The 20,776-nt window shown below is 43.7% G+C and overlaps 1 protein-coding gene across 4 annotated transcripts in view; it reads right to left on the reverse strand.

The window, feature by feature from the left end:
* Positions 1 to 1,160: 1,160 nt before the first annotated feature.
* Positions 1,161 to 20,776, reverse strand: part of Setd3 (SET domain containing 3, actin histidine methyltransferase) — a 74,541-nt gene continuing 54,925 nt past the window's right edge. For 2 of the 4 annotated variants that reach the window (XM_021178520.2, XM_029484883.1), the window contains 7 exons: positions 14,005 to 14,063; positions 13,175 to 13,289; positions 8,109 to 8,183; positions 6,951 to 7,117; positions 6,024 to 6,109; positions 3,323 to 3,483; positions 1,161 to 2,462 (listed from right to left, as the gene is read on the reverse strand). In XM_021178520.2, coding sequence (XP_021034179.1) covers positions 2,010 to 2,462; positions 3,323 to 3,483; positions 6,024 to 6,109; positions 6,951 to 7,117; positions 8,109 to 8,183; positions 13,175 to 13,289; positions 14,005 to 14,063 — 1,116 coding nt within the window. In that variant the 3' untranslated portion in view covers positions 1,161 to 2,009. The remainder of the gene's footprint in view (positions 2,463 to 3,322; positions 3,484 to 6,023; positions 6,110 to 6,950; positions 7,118 to 8,108; positions 8,184 to 13,174; positions 13,290 to 14,004; positions 14,064 to 20,776) is intronic. The other 2 variants (XM_029484884.1, XM_021178522.2) reach the window with 1 other exon arrangement.

The raw sequence follows: 20,776 nt of genomic DNA on the forward strand, positions 1-20,776 counted from the left end.
TTCTGAACGAGGACACTGTGGCTGCTGGGGTCCCCTGTGAGTAGCACTCTACCTGTGACTGGGCAGGAGACAAGCTGTAGCTCCCCACTTTACGAGTCCTCATAGGGAAGCCACCAGTTCTGGAGAGCAGCGTTGCTGCTGACAGCACACTTACCGTCACTCTGTGGCCCAGTGACTCACACACTTTGTGATGGAGAAGGAACTGATGGGCTCCGGGGCCCCAGACATGGGTGTCACTGTGTCTATCAAAGGTGTCCTTGGAGACAAGCTGGAATTTTGGCTCAAGCCTCTCTAGCTAACTCAGACTTCCCCAGCAAATAGTTTATAACTGTCCCATGCATGGCAATCTTTTTACTCTGGGATTATATATGTGAACGCACAAGACGTGACTTTTAGTCCAGTGAAAAACCGTATGTACGGGCAGATTAATGCAAAACTTACTATTTCCGCAGCATTAACTGATGAGCATAAACACAGATCAGTATGCGAGTTCCACATGCCAGGTCACATCCCCGGTATAAGGCTGACAAGAGACTTGGCCTCACATGTTCTCTCAAAATAGCAGTAGAAATTAGAGGGTCCCTGACTCACACAAGCCTACACTAGCGTCCAGTGCAGCGGGTGAGCCTGTCCATCTGTGGCACACAAGATGCTGCCCTTCTGAACCCAGAGCAGAGAGCCAAACAGATCATCTTCGGGGGCTTGCCTTGGCTGCCGCAGGAGCATGGCTGCCACAGGAGCATGGCTGCCACAGTCCTTACAGAACCCGGGAGATCCTTTGCAGTGACGGTCTGGGTGCCAGGGATAACGTGTGTGTGTGTGAGATCAAGTATACTGTGCTTACATCAGGACACTGAAGACCAGGGACACCCATCACCCCGAACCCCACGTCCCATGAAAGCAGCCTTCCTTCCCCCTCTATCTTGTGGCCTGTGATTCCTTGAGACCTCGGATCCCACTGGGGCCCTACTGGTGGCTTAAGAAGGGAGCAGAGCCTCTGTAGGCCTCTGGGCACTCACGCATGTACCCACCAAACCTCTGTGTGTGTCAAGCACAGCAGGGACATGGCAGCATTCCCCAGGGGTCAGCGAGCATGTGAGGTGGTCTGATCAAAGCTGCACTCAAAGGGCCTGCACTACTAAAGACAAGGAACAAACAAAACACAGTCATGGCTTCTCTTTTAATAAGGGTTTACTCAAAAGGGTAGCTTTGAAAATCTCTAGCTTGTTGTGAACCAGAAAGCCAGGGGCCGCCTCATCCTGACACTGCGTGTGAGCCACGCTTCAGTGTCTGTGGCGCTCCACTGCCACCACTGGAGTCAGTGCACCTCTGAAACAAAGCCAGCGTGAAAACCGAGGAGGACTCGAGTCCTACTTTGATTTAAGGAAAAGGACAAGTTTTTAATACAGCAAAACAGAACACAAAAAGTAAACAAATCCTTAGAAATCACTAGATATATGTGTGTGTTTATATAATTAGGATCATCATCAACATTTTAAGCCATTAAAAATCAGGTTGCCACCTTACCTTTTCTTTTGGTACTGGGGATATTCTTATTAAGAAACCCCACCTCTATTTGAATGGCCTAGCCCAGCTTTCTCTCCACTGTGCCTCATCTCCACCATCCACTCGAGTCCAGCCTCAACTCTGCAGCCAGAGGCAGAGCCAGCACTCATTCTGGAGTGAGGACAGCAGGCCTGCGAGCACAGCTGAGCACGGACCTCACCCTTTTCCTGGAGGAGCAGCGAGTGCCCACAGCTGGTCTGCAGTCGTTCAAGGGCGCCTCCTCTCCTCTCCGCTGCTGCTGTTCACTACTTTTTTCTGCCCAAAAGCAAGATGGCAATCTTAATCAAATAGGGAAGCTAGATCTTTAAAATAACTTAAAAATCACTTTTATATAAAGCAGCAAAAACATATTTTCCTCTCTGCGAAAAGAAAAATGTTAACAAGGAACATGGTGATGTGGTGGGCTGTCCGAAACTTCTGCTCGACTGGATCCCATGAGCATCTCAGAGTCGCTCCTTCACCTTGGCCATGCTGCCTGAAGACTCTTCGGTGTCTCCAGTCACGCTTTCACTTTCTTCTGGGCTTAAGCTTTCATTTTCAGACCTGGTCCCATTAGGGATCGAGTTTTCCCCATTGACAAGCCCATTTTCAGCAGCCTTGACTTTGCTGACAGTCTCTGTGAGGCTCAGAGACTCCTGCACACCTGCCTCCTCCTCCAACTTTCTCAGGACCAGAGGGAGCCTTGAGTCCCCCACACCACCCTCCAAGAGCCCCAGGTCACTCTCCTCGTATCTGGGCAGTGGTGCCCTCTCCTCCATGTGTTTACGGTAGTACTCCCGGTTCACGGCCGCACTCTTCACTGCTTTTTCCAAAATCTCCTTTTCACCCAAGCGCAATTTGATAGCCATTGTGGCCCGGACAGAGAGGTCAGGATTTTTCAAGACGATCTTATCTTCCTGGGGGTGGGGTGGGGGGGGAGGGATATGTTGAGACACCAAATTAATGACTTAAATTAGCAAAGCTGCACAGAGCAGCTGGTCAGCCTGAGAGAGAGGGTAAGGGTGCTAACAGTTTTTAAACTGAGGACTCACAGTACCCATGACTCAACACACCCATCAAAACTACAGTCTGACCTAGGGCTCTTGTTATAGGAAGTTGGGACTCTCAAAACAAAGGTAAGGCCAGGTAAATGGAACCAAGACAGAATAGATGGCTTTACTCAACTTTAACCACTATGACTGGGGCTCCCATATGTGCCAGAGTGAAGGGCATAAATGAAAGAAGAGAGAAACAGGTCTTCCAGTCAGGCCTAGTGAGCAGCCTGTAAACCCAGCTAGTCAGGAGGCTGAGTCAGGATGGTTCTAAGTTCAAGGCCTGGGGGAGCTTAGTGACGTTGTCTTGAAAACAGATAGGGGGTTTGGCTGCACAGGCAAGCCTCTGGGCTTAACAACTGAATGTACTACATGCTGGTGCAAAGGAGAGAGGGAGAGAGGGAGAAAGGGAGAAAGGGAGAAAGGGAGAGAGGGAGAGATGAAGAGAGGGGGAGAGGGGGAAAGGAGGAGAGAGAGAGAGCAGAGAGAGGGACAGGGGATAGGAGGGGAAAAACCTTGTAGTTAAATGCAAACTTATGTTTGTGGTATCATGAATTAAAGATATTTTTCAAAAGTACTAACTGTAAAATTTATCAAATGCTATTAATATAAAAATGATAAAACTGACAAACACTGATACCAAATAAGGAAATGTCAAACATACATTTTGCTAAAAATCAGAATGAATCAAGGACTAGAAACACAACAAAGTATGATCTGATTACCTCAATTGTTGTCTTATATGTTTTTAAAAGAAGTGAGGCTCTATCTTCCAGAAATGTCCAAAGTTTGACCTCATTGTCCCAGCTGACAGGAAACTCCGCGTTCCCCAGAGTGAAGATCCTGTCAATGGCGCTGTCCCCTAGCAAATGCTCTTTCAGCTCCTCTACAAGAGACACACAGCAGCCAGTCGGTCAGGAGGACAGCACAACTCTCACTTGGACAGCACCGTCATACTCCAGCCTCTCTAAGCAGAGGCAGAGCTAAGCTCCAGGCCAGGAGGTCAAGTGAGGCCTCCCTGATAGGCAGTGCTGGCTCAGCGCTGAAAACTCGCCCCACTTAGCACTCTTTCAGAGAGGGGGACTGAGAGCCTTGAGACAGGTCCTGAAGACGTTCTATGGCCACATCCCTTACTGTGACAGAACTGGAGTAAAGATCTCAGTCTTGCCAACTGGGTCAAAGACACTGAGCCTGAGGGAATGGCTTCAGGTTAAGAGTACTGGGTACCTTTCCAGAGGTCCTAGCTTCAATTCCCAACACCCACATAGCAGCTTACGACCGACCACCTCTAACTCCAGTGGCCACTGCATACACACGGTATGCAAACAGACATACAGGCACATATACATAAATAAGATAAAAAGAAAATGTCTTAAAGATACTGAGGAGAGCCACTATCATTCTGGGACCCTCCAATTGGTAACTATGCACCCCATCAAGCCAAAGATGTAGGAACATTACATGAACCATAGAGACCTGACTCAAGGAAAAGTGAGTGTCTCAGTGTCTCTCAGTGCACCCCCACTCTCTCCCAAATCTAAACCACACATACACACAGCCTCTCAATCACCTTCAAAACTATGTGTAAGAAGGAAGAACTCAGCAATGCTCTGAGCAGCTCATCTCTGTGCATCCTGTTCAGTTCAACACACACACCCATGCTTCTTACGTAACCGTGAGACAAGGATCTCTTTCCCAGCTAGATGCCCTACAGCTGTCACTATTTACAATGCAAATCGAGGAGCCGTGCTGACAGCAAACCTAACTTTTATTAGTATTAGTTGGAGTAATTCAAAGACTACATCAATTGTTTCGTCATGACAAACTGTCTTCTGATGACTGAGAAGAAACTAAAGGACAGCAATAAACATAAGATAATTTTTAAAAACTGCATGTTATCTGATGTTTAAAAAAAATGACTATCTAGGTCCAAGGTAAAATTCTGGGTTTTAGATACTTCACTCTTTACTTTGTAACCTTTTTTAGAGATACAGATCTTTTTTTTAAAAAGCTTCTTTAGAAACAGGAATGTCTTTGCAGAGATCTCCAGTGCTGAGTCACTGCTGCCACTCCTGGCCTCAGCTCTCCGCTCAGTGCAGAGGCAGAGGCATGCTCTCCCGCAGATGTGCAGAAAAGCTGGACACAGATCACATGGCTGCAGACAAGCCATACAAAGCAGCCGCTGGCCTGACCCTAGCTAGACAACAAACCTTTTGTGTCCTGGTCATCCTTTTCCCAGAGGTTCCCTTTCCCAAGGTGGCCTGAGTCTGTCATACTGAGTGAGGACACTCACCTGCCTGCGAGCGTCTCCCTCTATAGAGAATATCTCATACTACTCTACCTTTCTCCCCTCCTTTACCACCCTCGAACACACTGTCTTCAGCAAGAACTGCTCCATGAATTCTGTTATCTGCATATCAGCAGGGACATGGGGACGTCTGGGACGTGGAAGCAGTGCAGTTGGTTCTGAGTCCAGGTTGTCCCATTACTAGCTGAGTGTCTGCCCCTTTCCTAACCTCTCATGCTCTTTGAACTGGAATCTCTACATCAGTGTGACAGGAAACACCTTACAAAGCAGAAGAGATAAGAGTACAGGAAGCATCATGGTAAGCACTGGGCACTGCACAAGCTACAGGGACTGCCATTACCAGCATGCCTCTCTCCACTCCCCCCTCCGCCCCCGCCCTGATTCCTCACTCACTAAATATAGAATAAAATACCACAGATCACCCTAGCTTGTGCACAGAAAAGCCTCTGTGTGAATGGCGGTGAATCTCTGGAAGGTGTTTGCTCTTCAGGGACAGCTAGCTACCCTGTCTCTGGTTCCCAAAAGTGTCTCTACTGCCTACCTACATTCTAGGACTAAGTTCTTGTACATTCATCTCCCTGTCAAGCCCTTAACCCACAAGAGATTTACCCCATGTCTTACCCTGACAGTAGGGACAGCCACATTTCCATGGCTTTAGCCAGTAAATCATTCACTTATTCTCTACATTATTATTCCAGCCATTCTGTACAGGATTGAAGGTATCGTAAAACAACAGGTCCATTACAAATGGGGCCCCAGCGGCTGGGAGCACAGTCCAGGGTGCAGAACAAAAACGGGAGCTCCCAGGCCACTCAGCACAGCAGGCTCAGATGATTGGTCCTAAGCGGGTGCTCAATGCATGGACTTAAGCCTTCCTGGGTCTGACATACAGAGTTGTGGCCAGGAATATTTTGTCTCACACAGGTGCTGTCTGCCGTGTCACCCTCCCAGGATGTGTGGACTCTTCAGTTGCAGTGGACAACAGATGAGTCCTTTCTCTAATGTCACCGTCTTCCCTGTACCGTCTTAAGGATTTTGTCTTATTTAGCGCCCCCTTGCTTTACATTTTCACAATGTAAGAAGGAAAAAAATACTTTCTCATCTGAAATTGTTTTTACCTTCAGTCATGCAGAACACTCGGAGAAAAGCTAGAAGCTGGGCAGAGATGGGTGGCTCAGTAAAATGCAATGCAAAAACACTGGATCTGAAAACAACAGAATCTGAGGTCAGCCATACACACAGTTCCTCCAGAGGAGATGCCCGGGCCCACACAGCAGCAGTGGTCCTCAAGGAGCAGAGCTGAGCCTCACTACATGACAGGCACGCACCTTGGAAAGCAAGAGGCTGGTGGGTGGGGAGGTCCTGCAGGCACTGGCCACCCTTGCCAGACGCCTACTGCCTACCGACCTGACTCTGGGGCCACATGCTCATGGTGAGAGAATAAAACGCACCCACAGTCCTTAAGGAGCACTGACAGTAATTCATGCTGAGCTCACACTTTATCATTAACCAAATATTGACAAGTTCAATAAAAAAAGTTCAGATAATCCATTTTCATTAAGAATGGCTCCTCTAGTCCCTGGAGAACTAATAAATCATAGTTCTCACCTTCTCACCACTTCACACCTCCAATGAAACAAAGTTTAAAGAAACCAACCAGAAATTCATGGAATCACTGAGGTCATGACTTCATTACAGAAACTAATGGTGGCAAAGAATTAAACAAAACAAATTGCTCCATGTCATTAACCTTTTCAAGGTGGAAGACATTAATGACACCAGAGCACTTATTTAACTTAACAAGGACTGCAGGCCAGGTCCCCTGGAACTAGCTGTGGGCGCTGCTAGCCACACACTTAGATCTATCTGGAAGCACTGGTAAATCACCACACATCGCCAAGGTCTGAATGTGCTGTGTAACAGGGATAAAGGGATTAAGACACACTACTGTGGAGGAGTTTTATTAACACACCAATTAAACACTACGTAATGGGAATACTACATGCACCAAAGGGAAGTGCCAAGCCACATTATTGTGTACGTACGTTGGGATGCCAGCCCGAGCCAGGACCTCAGCCTTCATGGCGTAGAGCCTGTCACTTTTACTCACGCCCAGCTTAATTTTCACTCTGTCGTGGGAATTATTGTCAAAGAAAAAACCACTGTGGATCACAAACTCTGCATTTGACCGAGTGCCATAAAAAATGTAAATCTAAGATGCAGTAAAGAAGAAAATAGGACATAAAACAAACTTAGTATGCATTCTTAAAACAGAGCAGAGCAAGCAAAGGCTTAGTTCTCATATATTAGCACTACTCTAAAGCAGTAGACAGACTTCTCAAGTAACCACACAGCCACTTGGCTAAAGCCTGCTGCATGGGAGGTGAACGTGTGCAATCCTCCTACGCTCCCAGACGCATACCTAAGGAGAGTAGGCCCAACGCACATGTCTACCACGACGAGGTAGGGGAGACGGGCTAGGCTAAGGGAGATACTGACCCAGGACGCTAAGCCTCTCCAGACACAGCCTTCTCTAAAACTGTACTTTAGAATGTACCATGTCTTCCTTTCCTTCTAAAACAGGGGAATACTCTAGGATAGGCCTTTAACTTAACTCCTGTCAGAAACCCACTTGCACAGCTTGTACACTTTCACACTAACAGGCTATGAACGTTTCTCAAGAGAAGACCAAGTGGAAGGCAGTGTCTGTCTCTATCAGTTTTTACTATGTGCTGGGTTATAAAACTGATAATACATAGATTTATAGATATGTATTTCAAACTGACTGGGAAACTTAGCTGTGCCTCTACTCAAATTATTAGATATTAAAAATATACATATCACAGTGAAAGTCTAAGAGGACAGGAATGATTGTTCTAACTCCCTTAAGATTTAGCTACCTGAGCCCCACCTCTTTTAAATACTACCTCTTTATAAAGAAATGCAGTGTATAAAACAAAACATTTGTTTCAGTATTGTATGACAAAATCTATTTTGGCTAACAACAGTATCACATATAGTGGTTCAGTTGTGCAAACAGCTACATTGTTTTCTTCGAGGATGCAAAGTACAATTCTAAGCATCTTTCTGACTCAAGATTTGGTCAGTGTCCCAGCTCCTCCCTATGCCCAATGCTTCCTAAGGATAAAAAGCCACTCCTCAGTGCCCATGGGTTGGCTCTCAGCTAGAATGCTGAAACCTACCTGATCTCCAGCCTGAAAGTCCTGCAGAGCCACACACTCACAGCGGTCATCTTCCAGGTTATAGCCAGTTGTGATCTAGGCAGGAAAGAACGAAGGGTGATGAGGCAGGCGTCCCTCAGGGCAAAGGTGTCTAGAGGTGCTTACAGAGCAGCAAAGAGCTGGTAAGGGTGCCAGTCATTTCCATGCACATCAAAGACTGTACAGGAAATTGCAAATCTGAAGTAAATCAATCTCTCTTGGGAAAAGATAATGTGCATCATTTCTGGGTCTCCACCAAACACACTATTAGAAAATTACTGCCTTTGAGCCCAGAGTAAGGTTTCCACAGATGACAAAAGGCCCACACCCACACTGGCCGCCCTGCCTATTCACGACTCATGGGGGCCTTTGGGGTTTCTGTATTTACCTACAAGTGTTACTTTTATATAACTTTTGTCCAGGGAGAAATCAATGTGAAGAAAGGATTTAGTTCGGTGATAGAGCACGAGAGTTTAATATGCTCAAGGCCCTGGACCAGAAATACCAGAAATACATAAAAAGTGGGTTTTTCCTACTGTGTAAGAATCAGGACAAGAAAAGAGCCACTTCTAAGTCACAGGCACATTTTACTCTCTGACCACAGTCACCTAAAACTTTCAGGTAAGCAAAGGCAAAGTAAATAGTTACTTGTCCCTTTCTTTTTACTAAGCGTTTTTATGCCCATATGGTAGGTACAGACAGTACAGAAAAGTCCCCTATCCTGACCCCAACCCATGGCACACCTATCTTGTCTCTGCATGCAATACACAGACATGACTGCTCTTAAATGCCCATAAACTCTTAAATACCTTTTGAATCTTCTTAGCCAGTTTCCCCTCATGCCTAGTTCTTGCCCTTGCTTTATAAACATGTAATCTTCAAACCCCTTCTGAGTGGTCTAGGCTGCAGCACTACACCTCTTTACACTGCTCATCACATAGTGATTCTGGATAGTGCCAGAAGGCCTCAGAGCCTGGTGTTCTCTGCCACATAGGTCACAGTCCTGTTCCCTCTCGTAGTAGGGAGTTGATAGTAGGAGTCATCTTTAACTCCTACTCTTCTTTGAGACTCGGAAACCATTCTTCTTTTGGGGAACACCCCCCCCATTTCACTTCACCCTATCCTCTCTCTTCTATAGCGACCACCACATACGCCTAAATAACTGCCTTCCCAGCCTCCATGAACCAGGAATGTTTTTCAAATCAGAGTCTCCAGTGTTTGATGTACAGTCTCTAACACCTGACACTGCCTTTGAAAAGACTGCCTTGAGGCACAAACTCCTGGGGGGTGGGGGGCGGGGAATCGATGCCCGATTAAGTAAACAGTCCATCTGGATGCCTCATCCCTCAGAGCCCTGCCAACCTCCTAGACTGTGCATACTTGTTCTGGCTCCTTTTGGTCACACTCATTCCATCCTGGAGAATCAAAGACTCACCTATTAAGCAGCACCACAGGAGAAAGAGTGTGACACATGACTCCCTCACACATACAGAGGACATAACCATTTCCATCTTTGTTTCAATTTCCTCAGTGTATATCCATTATTTGCATCATGTATGAAGAAGGAATGACGTAATGCATACTTGTTCATTCAACTTGAAAAAGACAGCGGAAAAACTAAAGAAACAGATTACAGCTGTGTCCATGTGTCCTACTCTTTTGTCCTAGACCAGAGTGTATATGCTTGTCACTTCAAAGCAACAGATAATGGACCTCCCAAAGTAATGGGTGGAGGCCGTGAGGTGAAGTACCACCTGCAATCCAGCACTCAGAGTTGAAGGAGTTCCAGCCATCTGTGTCTGCATAGCAAGTTCAAAACCAACAAAACAAACAAACAAACAAACAAACAAACAAAAAACCCAAAGGAACTATAACGTATGGGCACTGTAGGAAGGTCACAGAGGATAAGGAGGGGATTGTGTGACAGAATGCCCAGGGTAGCTGGCCTAACGTGACACTAACTCTAAGTGTCAGGAGCATCTGAGGAACAAGCATTCTGCGCAGGAGCAGCAGCAAGCACAAGCACTGATGGGGGCTGTACTGGGATTAGGGACAGCAAGCACAAGCACTGATGGGGGCTGTACTGGGATTAGGGACAGCAAGCANGACAGCAAGCACAAGCACTGATGGGGGCTGTACTGGGATTAGGGACAGCAAGCACAATCACTGATGGGGGCTGTACTGGGATTAGGGACAGCAAGAAGTCAGAAGTAGGTGAGACTGTACATGTTTATGAAAACTGGGGTTTTGATCTGAGCTGAGATTCCAAGTATCTTGAGGATTTTCACCAGTTAACCAGAGGGCCCTGGAAGCTTTCTACCACAATGACTGACAGCCATGTATGATACTCTCACCACAACATACACAGTTGTCTATAAACCCCTTAGCAGAGACCTTCTCAGGTAAACTGACAGGAAAAATTCCGTCAACTCTATTAATTTTGGACAGACCCAGCAAGATTAAAGATACACATTTGTAAAATGAGGGCGATTGTGTGGTGGTAAAATGTTTGCTGTGCAGGCATAAGAATAAGAGTTGGATCTCTAGCATTTGCGTTAAATTAAATAAACAAAGAACCCAAGCACAGTGGTGTGCATCTTTAACATCCTCACAGAGGACTAAATTCAGGGAAACCTCCTAGACCACCTAGTGAAAGCAGCAAGCTCCAGGGTTAGTGTGTGAGACCTTGTCTCAAAAATAAGAGGTAGAGCTGGGCGGTGGTGGCAAACACCTTTAGGGGCAGAAGCAGGTGGATCTCTGCGTTCAAGGCTAGCATGGTCTTCAGATAAAGGTCCAGGACAGCCAGAGCTACACAGAGAAATGCTGTCTCAAAAAACCAAAAACCAAACCAACAAAATATGAGGGGGAGAACACTAGAGAAAGCCATGCAGCCTTGACTTCTGGCCTCCATCCACACAATACTAACAATGTACACACACACACACACACAACACACACACACACCCCTGCACAAACCTGTGAACATGTATACATGCAAGAGTACATACACAGAGACATATTTCCTATAGCTTAGGAATGGGCCTAAGAAAATCTTAAAACCTGCTTCTCCGGGGGGCAAAGGACTTCACTCCCATTCACTAGAATCCTAGGCAGCACTTCTTCTGCCTTGCTGCCACCACAGAGAGTCCCTAGGGTCCAGACTACTGTTGAAAGCAGACAGCACTAGTGGGTTACTTTCTCCTGAGTTCCCCTGTGAGAGTCAAATGGCAGAAGGAGAGTCCACACAGACACACAGAATAAAAGCCTTTCACTGAAAAGCCAAACCTTGAGTTCAAGTACCTCATTTTAAAAGAGGTTAACTGGTCATGAGTATGATATGCAGCTTCATAGTTGGAAAACTGCATTCCTTAAATGCTGCCACACTCAATGCCCCATAAAACCTCATGGCAACAGAAAAAAAAAAAATCAACAAAGGTATCCAGTTAGGTATGTGGGACAAGGATGACATATTGGCTTCTTGAACAACCTTTCTGAGGGTTAGCAGAGAACAATGGTAGATTACAGGACACACAAATTACATTAGAGAAAAAGATATACCAAGAGTTGTCTGTTATTCTTAATTTGAGATAAACTCAAGAGTGCACAGCTTTACCATACCGGCAGGGACATAACACCAATGCCCAAACTCAGAACGCCTATGAATATGTATGTAAGGGTGCCACAAACAGTCAAAAGACAGAAGGGAGTGGGACAGTACCCTCAGCTGCAACAGCCTTCCATGCAGCTAATAATCCAGAGGACACTAGGACTGCAGGGGACAAGAGTGGCTTATTTTATTTTACTAGAGACTTCTGTATTATTTAATTCTTTTTGATTATTTAATATTGGAAATGAAAATAAATTTTAATGATGAACTCAGTTTGGAAAATAGTGATCTAGTTCCTATAGAGGGATAAGAAAACACAGGGTCAGATATTTAAACTTCAAGCTTATCAGTTTAAAAATGTCTCTCTCTAAAGGAAATAAAAAGAACAAAGAATATAAAAATTATATGCATTAATGAAAATGTAAAACATGCTACTATTTCTTAGTCCTGCTAATTAAATTAAGCATATCTAAATTAAGACAAAATGTAATTATAAAAGTATAATTCTTCCTTGCTACAGTTCAGATATTCTGAAGATCTGAAAGACTACCAGAATTAACAGGAAGACAGTTTGCCTTGAGTGTCTGCTACACAGCGCATGTGCTCAGGCCTCTGTATAGATGGGAAATAATCATTTTCAGCATTTCTTTAATCTATTTATAATATTGCTAATAATAACAAAGCAAGCTGGCACTGCAGAAGAGGAATCAAACCCAACTCACCCTGCAGGCCAGCTATGCTGAGAACTTCAGAATGAGCTGGGTTTGTCAACCCCCTCCCCCCCCCCACACACACACCTGTGTGAGTCCTCATCACAGAGAAAGCTTCAGCCCCATAGCATCGGGAACCCAAGAATGTGGAGGAACAGGATTTGCCCTCTTCCCTTACAGAATTGGCCACAGGAAGGCGCTTCCTGTCTTCCCTCAGCCAGCCACCAGGCAGCCCTGCACTTGTGCCCAGAGCCTAGCACACGAACCTCCCCATACACAGGTTCCAGAGCAAAGCAGGTAAATCATAGTGGCCGAGGAACAGAGCAGGGCAAGGGGCGAAAAGGAGCAGCAGAGAGCAGAAAGAAAGAGCCAGAGAGAGAGGCAGAAGGATGAAAGGTTTTCTTCAATAAATTCCTACTCGTAAGAGAATAAAAAGCAAAGTAGTCCGTTGAGCCTGTGGTCCAGTAAGACAAGAAAATGACTGTGAGAGCTGGGGCTGGGGCTTAGACCACACAAACGCAGTCACCGCAGTCTCTCACAGTGCTCTAAGATTGGAGTTTTCAGTCTTCAGTATGAAGAGACACCCAGCTTCTATTAGAGGCAGGCAGGGAAGAGCAAGGGTTGCTTCTGCTTGTCCTGGTGAGAGCTGGCATGGGAAATAAGGAGCCAAAGAGAATATCCACTCAGAAGCTCAGCAGCCCCCAGCCTCAACCCCAGGAAGAGATCTTTACCAGGCCATTGGTATGATTGCACATGTCCCATAAAGGAATCAGAGCCAAGGTCACCCGGGAACCATCCTCTGTAGGAATTTGGTTTTGCCGTGTCATAACTGATGAGACGGCCCACCTGTTACAAAACAAACAAACAAACAAACAAATTAAGAGTAAATTTGTGTAAAAGCCACCCCCACAAGAACGTACTCAATTAGGAAATTGAGGTTGTGAGTGGCTCCCAGTTTTCAGGCTTTTTTGTACCATTTAGAACTAAAGGCAGAATTGAGAGGAGGAGGGGGGCAGAATGGCAGGAAAGGAAGCCTGCACAGCCCACCAAGTATGCAAAGGAACTAGGAGAAGCAGGCGTCTCAACCTACGTGGTGATGAAACTGCTCCCCCCTCACCCAAACGCTGACTTCAGCGGTAGGCAGGGCTCTGAGCCTCACTGACCAGCGGGTGCTGCTCCTCTCTAACAGACCCGTCAAGCTGTGGCTGAGATGTGGGACACGGCACTTTTATTATAGTACAGTGCATCAGCTTTATGCTCCAAAGAACCCTGCTTCACACTAGTGCTGATCTACTTAAAGAGAAAACGTCCTTTAGCAACACTTAACACTAATGCTAAGCCCAAACACCCCTTGGCTACCTCAGGCAAGCTACTGGCATTCCAGGTTCACAGCGGTTTCTTGGCAGCTGTCAAAACGCCAGTGCTTATCAAAGCTGCTCACCGTGGCTTTTGAGACCGCCCTATTTCAACACTGTAAGTGGTCGCAGCAGGCCACTTGCTGACGAGCTCCCCTCACTTCCAGATCCTCAGAAACCACCCTCAACACAGAGCCTTCACAAACCTGTAGTCCTCGTAAGTGAAAGAATCCTTCAAGGGCAGTTTGTTGGCATGAGGATGGGTCTGGGAATGAACGGTTTTAGGAAGCAGAGGTGGGGGGGGGAAAAGGGAGAAAACAGAAATCAGTCAACAGAATTTCATTATTTAGCTGCTAACAGATCCTAACAAGAGCCAAATGAAGCAGGAGGCGTCCAGCCGCGCAACTGAGGGATCAGTGTGCTATTGTGCCCTCATACATCACTGTCAACTTAATTTGTTGTGCCCAGCGGCCGCCATAAATCTGCTCCTTCACACTTCCATCCAGAACCCACAGACACCACACAAGACAGTGGAAGGTGGACTGCTGCACAAAGGCAGGCACACCCTCTGCTACGAGTACAAGCTCTGAGGGAACATGGAGCCTGCAAAGCCAATAGGGAGGCTTGCCTCTCCCGGGGTCTCACGCTCTGCGGCTAGATTCTATTCTCTTTGTATGTCACAAGAAGCACTCTCACAACCCCCAGTACGCTGGAGACACTCTCACATTCTCTAATAACACTTGATGACAATCGACTTAGGTGCAAATGAATTATTTACACAGTAAATGGGGATCAAACACAGGAAATCAAGCAAAGTAAAGTCTTGTGAGAGAATGAAGTAAATTATACAAGTAAGATAAAGATAAAACAGACCATCATTATTTTAAATTACTTTTTTCTCTAAACAAAAGAACATTTGATAAAATATCCAAAACTTTACACATGGAAGAAAATTTTATAGCTTCACATTCCCTTTTTATAATGCCCTACCCCTTAGACCTTTAAGCACTTAAAACTCTGTCTCAATTAAGGAATTAAAGCTGTAACAGTGTGATTTTAACCTTAAGTTTCAGTTACAGTCTGAGACAGATTGCAGTTAGGTGGTCAGATTAACAAACGGTTGTTTCTGAGCTGGAGACGAGATCTGCCGAAGTTGATCATGTGCCTGCTAGTGTAGCTTCACGTAGCACAGTTTTAACTCCAGGTACCGCACCGCAAGTGCACTGCAATTCATCACTGCTCCCTGTACTGTGCTGGCTGGTACTGTGTGCAGGGCAGTAGGGAATGAGGTAGAAGTGGCTCAAACCGTAAATCAATTAGAAAACAAAAGCTTGTCCTTGGTGCATAATCTTAGACAAATTACGTATTACAAAAGGGGCTAACTGGGTGTTAGCTCCCAGGTGCCTGCTTCTCCTCTCTTTATAGCCTCATTTTAAGCCTTTGGAAGAAAAGTCAAAATGTAAAACTGTATTTACATAATCTTTATGATGCATGTTGGGCCAGGTCTATCTGTACATACCTGTAAACACCAGCACTTGAAAGGCTAAGATGGGAGGATCAGAAATTTGAGACCTGGCTGTGCTATGTAGCTAGTACCTGCCTCAGCATAAATAAATCACAATGCGATAAAATGAATATTGTACTAGCAATGTGCAGTTAGATAAGAGGCTTTAAGGGGACGTACAGAACATGACAGGGCACTTCCAGTCTGGTTCAGGAAATGGTATGCTAGGGGAGGTCAGCCCCGCCCCGCCGGTCTGCCCTGGAGCCTGTGCTCTGAGGATTCGAGGTCTGCCTCCCTCTTCCTTATCACATTATGCTAAGACAGACTCCAGATTGTCCTTTAAACATACTAATCACCGTAAGGTCCTTTCCTCTTCTCAAAACTAACCTGGTGAGAAGAGACAAACTGCAAAACAGTAAGGACAATGGATTCTAGTGACCAATTCTCCTTTCATCTGTAATAAAGTGAAATCTCATTTTATCTTATGATTGAGAACTTTGCACACTCAAATTCTGTTTCCAAAGTCTAAAAGATGCAAAAATTTTATTTTTAAAAAATGTTTTAATTCTCTTAAACTATGGAATTTACTATGGCCTTTTGAAAGTTGGTAAATTCCTATGTGAAATCTCAGAAATAATAAAATTTTAACACCCTCCCCCCAAAGGCTGATATTAAATAGTGAAAAAATTGACAGTTTTCAGTTTTGAAAAGCACTTAAACATTCTTCCAACAGTTGAGTTTCTTTATCTTGGATTCCTCAAGAACATGTATGGCCACTCCAGGACCAAGAAGATGGAAGGCTAAACCAATGTGCACCTTCTAATAGTTTGCATATATCCTGCATGACCTAACAGTTCTGATAAAATCACTAAAAATAAAAACCTCAGTAAAAAAGATATGTAAGTACATTTTCTGTGTGGTTATATAACATTTTCAGAAACCATTAGAAATAGCTGTTCTTAAAAATCAGGGTGTGCCTAGTACACATGATCCTGGTATGAAAGCCAGCCTGCACTGACACATGAACCTAACAGTCAGAAGCAAAATGTGGCACTGAGGCAGCCAGTGGCTTCCTCCTCAGCAGGGCTCTCTCTACTGTGACGCCAGCACCATCTATTGGCAGCATCAAAGAGTGCATGCAGTCCCTACCAGCAACATTCAGCTTCATTCGAATAAATTCAGGTTTCTAAAAAAAAAAAAAAGAAAAACAAACAGCAAAACCAAAGCCAGTACCTTTCATCTGAATATAGTATTCTTGAAGGATTTAGAGGTATTTGAATATCAAAAATAATTCATCTATAATTTTTCTTTAATGTTTAATACTTAATGTTGGAAATAAATGGCTTCCCTTATTTAAAAAAAAAATAAACAAAACTAAGAGAAATGTTGATTGCAAACAATTTTCATTTAATACCTGAACAGAAATTAAAAAAAAAACTTTCAGTGTTGACTAAAATTAATTTGAAGTGAGCTGAAAGCTTATAAAATGTCTTCACATGATGAAAATATTTCACTCCTGGTACAGGGCAAAGATATTCTGCTCCCTTCTGGAAATAAGTCTGACCTGCTTCCTGAAGGCTTTCCCTGGGTTTTAAAGACTTCTGCAGTTGAACCATGAACCTCATTCTTGGTGGCCAATTGATTTTAGTGTCATAGTTTCTCAGACAAAGGTTTACATGTGGGACCAGTGCAGAGAATCCTCAGATAGACCCAAGAAACAGGCCTCCAACAGGAGCCAGCGGGAGCTGATTCACTAGCTGCTCTACCCTAAATCCTAATAAACAGCTAAACAGCTTCTGAAACTAGACACAGGTTTCCTTCCGAATCATAAACAACACATGATTATTTCTTGAGCATAATAAATAGTTGATGTGGAAATAAACAACAGCACAGCTTTTATCAGACGGGGAACATGCAAGGCTGAGTTTCTAAAGCCAGGGTTGGTGATGCACACCTGTAATCCCAGTTACTCAGAAGCAGTGGCCAAACTGGGCTATATAAAACTCTACCTCAAAAATAAGTGAAAATTAAAATAATTCTCGAATCTCTATGCAAAGCCAGCTCTCCTTTTTCCGTCCAAAGGAGGAACCCTCCTTAAGAAACAGCAATATTGTACCTGTACAAAATAATCACTATGTTTGGGAAAGATTAATATCTAAAATTGTTTGTTTGGCTTCAATAAAAAGAAGCAATATTGCTAACTATGTAAGTATGACATTTTGAAGATTTTACCATATTGCATGGGTCTGGTAGTGATGGTTAAGGAAATTAAAAACCACTACAGTCAGCATAGTTGATCCTTATTAAAGTGCTGTCACGAACTACCACTCACATAAAACAAAAATAAACCAAGAAGAAATTTAAATAAAATCTATGGATTATAAGTGTTTGAAGATGGAAAAATGAATGATATTCTGGCTTTTAAAATTGATTTAGCATGCAGCTTCTCTTTATAGTCCCTTGATAAAAATGAAATCTCCCTAACAAACACTTAATAAAAGCTGTCAATATCTCTGAGAAGAAAAATGACACAAATGCATTAAGTATTAAATACCCTTGGAAAAAGTCACATATTCCATGAATTTTTGATGTACTATCTTGACATTAATGTAAAACCTTGATATTTATAATTGACAGATATTTAATAAAGTATAAAAGAAGATGGCTGCTATGCAGCATGCAAATTCCTCAGGCTGAGAGAGGAGCGATCCAGGGTGCACTTACATTAAATAAACAGTTACTGTGTATCACACAAGTCAGTGGCAGTCGTATTTTAAGCTCTTACAACAAACCTCTGCAAAGAACCAAACAAGTACACTCCATTATTATGTGGATCCCTAAACCAGAATCGTTTAGTGTGCAAAAGCAGCTTCGAAATGTTAATAGTTGTGCACAGGAACAAAATGTGTTTGAATCAAGGGTGTGTTTGCGTTTACCACCAGGAAATAAGCAGTTGTAAACATTTTAAAATGCTACTTGCATGAATGTGCTTAGGTATTTCTTAAAACAATTCTCAAATGAAACAAAGTTAACCTAAATAAAGGCTGAAGAACATTGATGTTCTATCTTCTGATAGAACATCATTTGATGTAAAGAAGAAAAAAGAAAGATACCAACACATAAAGGGCCCAGAGCACGAGTCTTCCCAAAACCCATCATCTCTTTGTGCTGGGATCTCTTATGCCTGGACTGCTTTGCTTCAGGAGGCCAACATGAATACATCAGTCACTTCACAGAGCCACTCAATATGCTAAAAGGGAAGTTGATCAGTCCATAAAAATGACTCCTAAAAATTGTATGTTAAAGAATTTACAACTGTTGTAATGCATAATCAATTAATTCTCAAAATACAAATGCAGTCCAGCACTGCTTTTCAACAGTTACAGGAATGCATTTCATAAGTTGTACCTAAGTTTGTTCTGATGAAAAGCCATAATACTGTGTAATTAAACTGATGATTAAAATGCATTTATTTTACATGACTTAAACATAAATTAAAAGGAACATGGGTTCATCTGCCAAGACAGACACACCTAAGTCCAAAGATGACCCCATTTCTCTTACTGCTACCAGGATGAAACCAGGCATAGACCTTCATATCTGATATTGGACACAGTCACATATGTTTCATAACTGGGATGCTTTGCAGGGCTTCTGATAGAACATCATTTGATGTGACATTGATAAGTACTTCAGCAAGTCAGACAAGAGAACAGAGACGCGGCAGACAGCCCCGTCAGCTGTCACCCAGGGCTGGATGGAGCCCTTCTCCCTTTGAGACGATACCAGAGGAGGAAAGGAGGTTTCCCTGGAAGGAGGCAGAATGAAGGGGAGATGCAAGATGGGAACAAAAAGGACACTCCATGACCAAGGCAAGCCAGAAACAGCACACATCACAGCATGAACCTAGGAGTCAATGAACCCTCTTCTCCTATTGTATTTCCTTGTGGACACAGAACAGTTTAACAAGGACAAATCATAAAGCAGCCATTGAATCTACAACTTGGTTCTGATGTCCATAAATCAGAATCAAAGCATGGTTCATATATTCAGCTCTTGAAGGAAAAATCAATTTTTAAGACTTTTATTTTTAAACACAGATTACATTCAATTCTTTGGGGAATTTTTTCATCATAAAGTTCTTCAAACTCACTCAATATGATCAAATAAAAATTTAACTACATCAATACACATCTAATCAAGAGTTCCTGCTTTTTTGCTCACATGAGCACATGCACACACACATACACACACAAACATGTGTGTATATAGGGGAGAGTAGGTTTTATCCTAGCAAATATATATCACCTTAAAACAAAATAAAATATGAAATTAGAATAACATTATTGTTCATTACATTTAAAAATATTTTTAGATAACTGAATCTATATTCTACCTGCAATTTAAATTTAACTGCAGTTTGCTAAAATATTACCTAAAAACTCTCTACAGTGTACTTATTAGTTACCATGTGTATATACTGAAGGAAAATCAACCATACATCAAACCATGCCTAAGCCAACCACATATGAGCTATCAATCACTTATTTCCTCAAATATTTACTGATTTAGAAAAAAAAAAAAAAACCTAAAAATTAGTTAACAGTAGACAATTATAAACTATACATCAGGGTGAAAATTTTAAAAAACAATAACTGATCCATCAACAAATCTTGCATACCTGTGAAGGTAAATGAAGATACAAAATTAACATCTAGCAAAGCCAGAGGAAAGACAAACCAGAAAAGAAGCTGGCACGGCGGCAAGGCCACAGTTCCAGCCCCCTCTAGGTGGTCCATCCTCTGCAACCTCCCAAGTTGCTGGAGCTGCCAGTCTAAGGCATTTCCTTTCCCTGCTAGTAAGCTGCTGAGGCAGAAAGACGGTTTTAGCCACCAGCAGTGAGTGTTTCCATTGCCTTTAGAGCCTCAAAGACAGAGGAAAGCCTTCATCCCAAGTGAGGACAGCTGTGACAAGGGCACCTGAAAAACACCTTACCGAAGAACATGGGAAGCAAAACCTTTACAAACACCACCTCAAGGACCCAGAGAAGCACTTCCAGGGAACACAGACAGATACACACACAGAGAGACACACAGAATTGTTTCTGCCATCTAGGTGGCAAAGAACCATGCCAAACTTTTTTCTACTGCCTCTGAACATCTCTCGATCTTAAGAATCCAGCAAGCAACAAGGCAAGCTCTCACACCACCCTGCTCACTCCAGGAATATAGTGTTCAATTCACCCTGGGAAAGTCAGCCAAGGAAACTGCTGACTGTCTCCATTCAACCATCTGAAATCTTTTTCTTTTTCTTTTTCTTTCCTTTCCTTTCCTTTTTCCTTTCTCCCTTTCCTTTCCTTTCCTTTTTCCTTTCCTTCCCTTTCTCCCTTCCCTTTTCCCTTTCTCCCTTCCCTTCCCTTCCCTTTCTCCCTTCCCTTCCCTTCCCTTTCTCCCTTCCCTTCCCTTCCCTTCCCT

Source organism: Mus caroli, chromosome 12 (genome assembly GCF_900094665.2).
Source record: "Mus caroli chromosome 12, CAROLI_EIJ_v1.1, whole genome shotgun sequence".
NCBI lineage: Eukaryota > Metazoa > Chordata > Mammalia > Rodentia > Muridae > Mus > Mus caroli.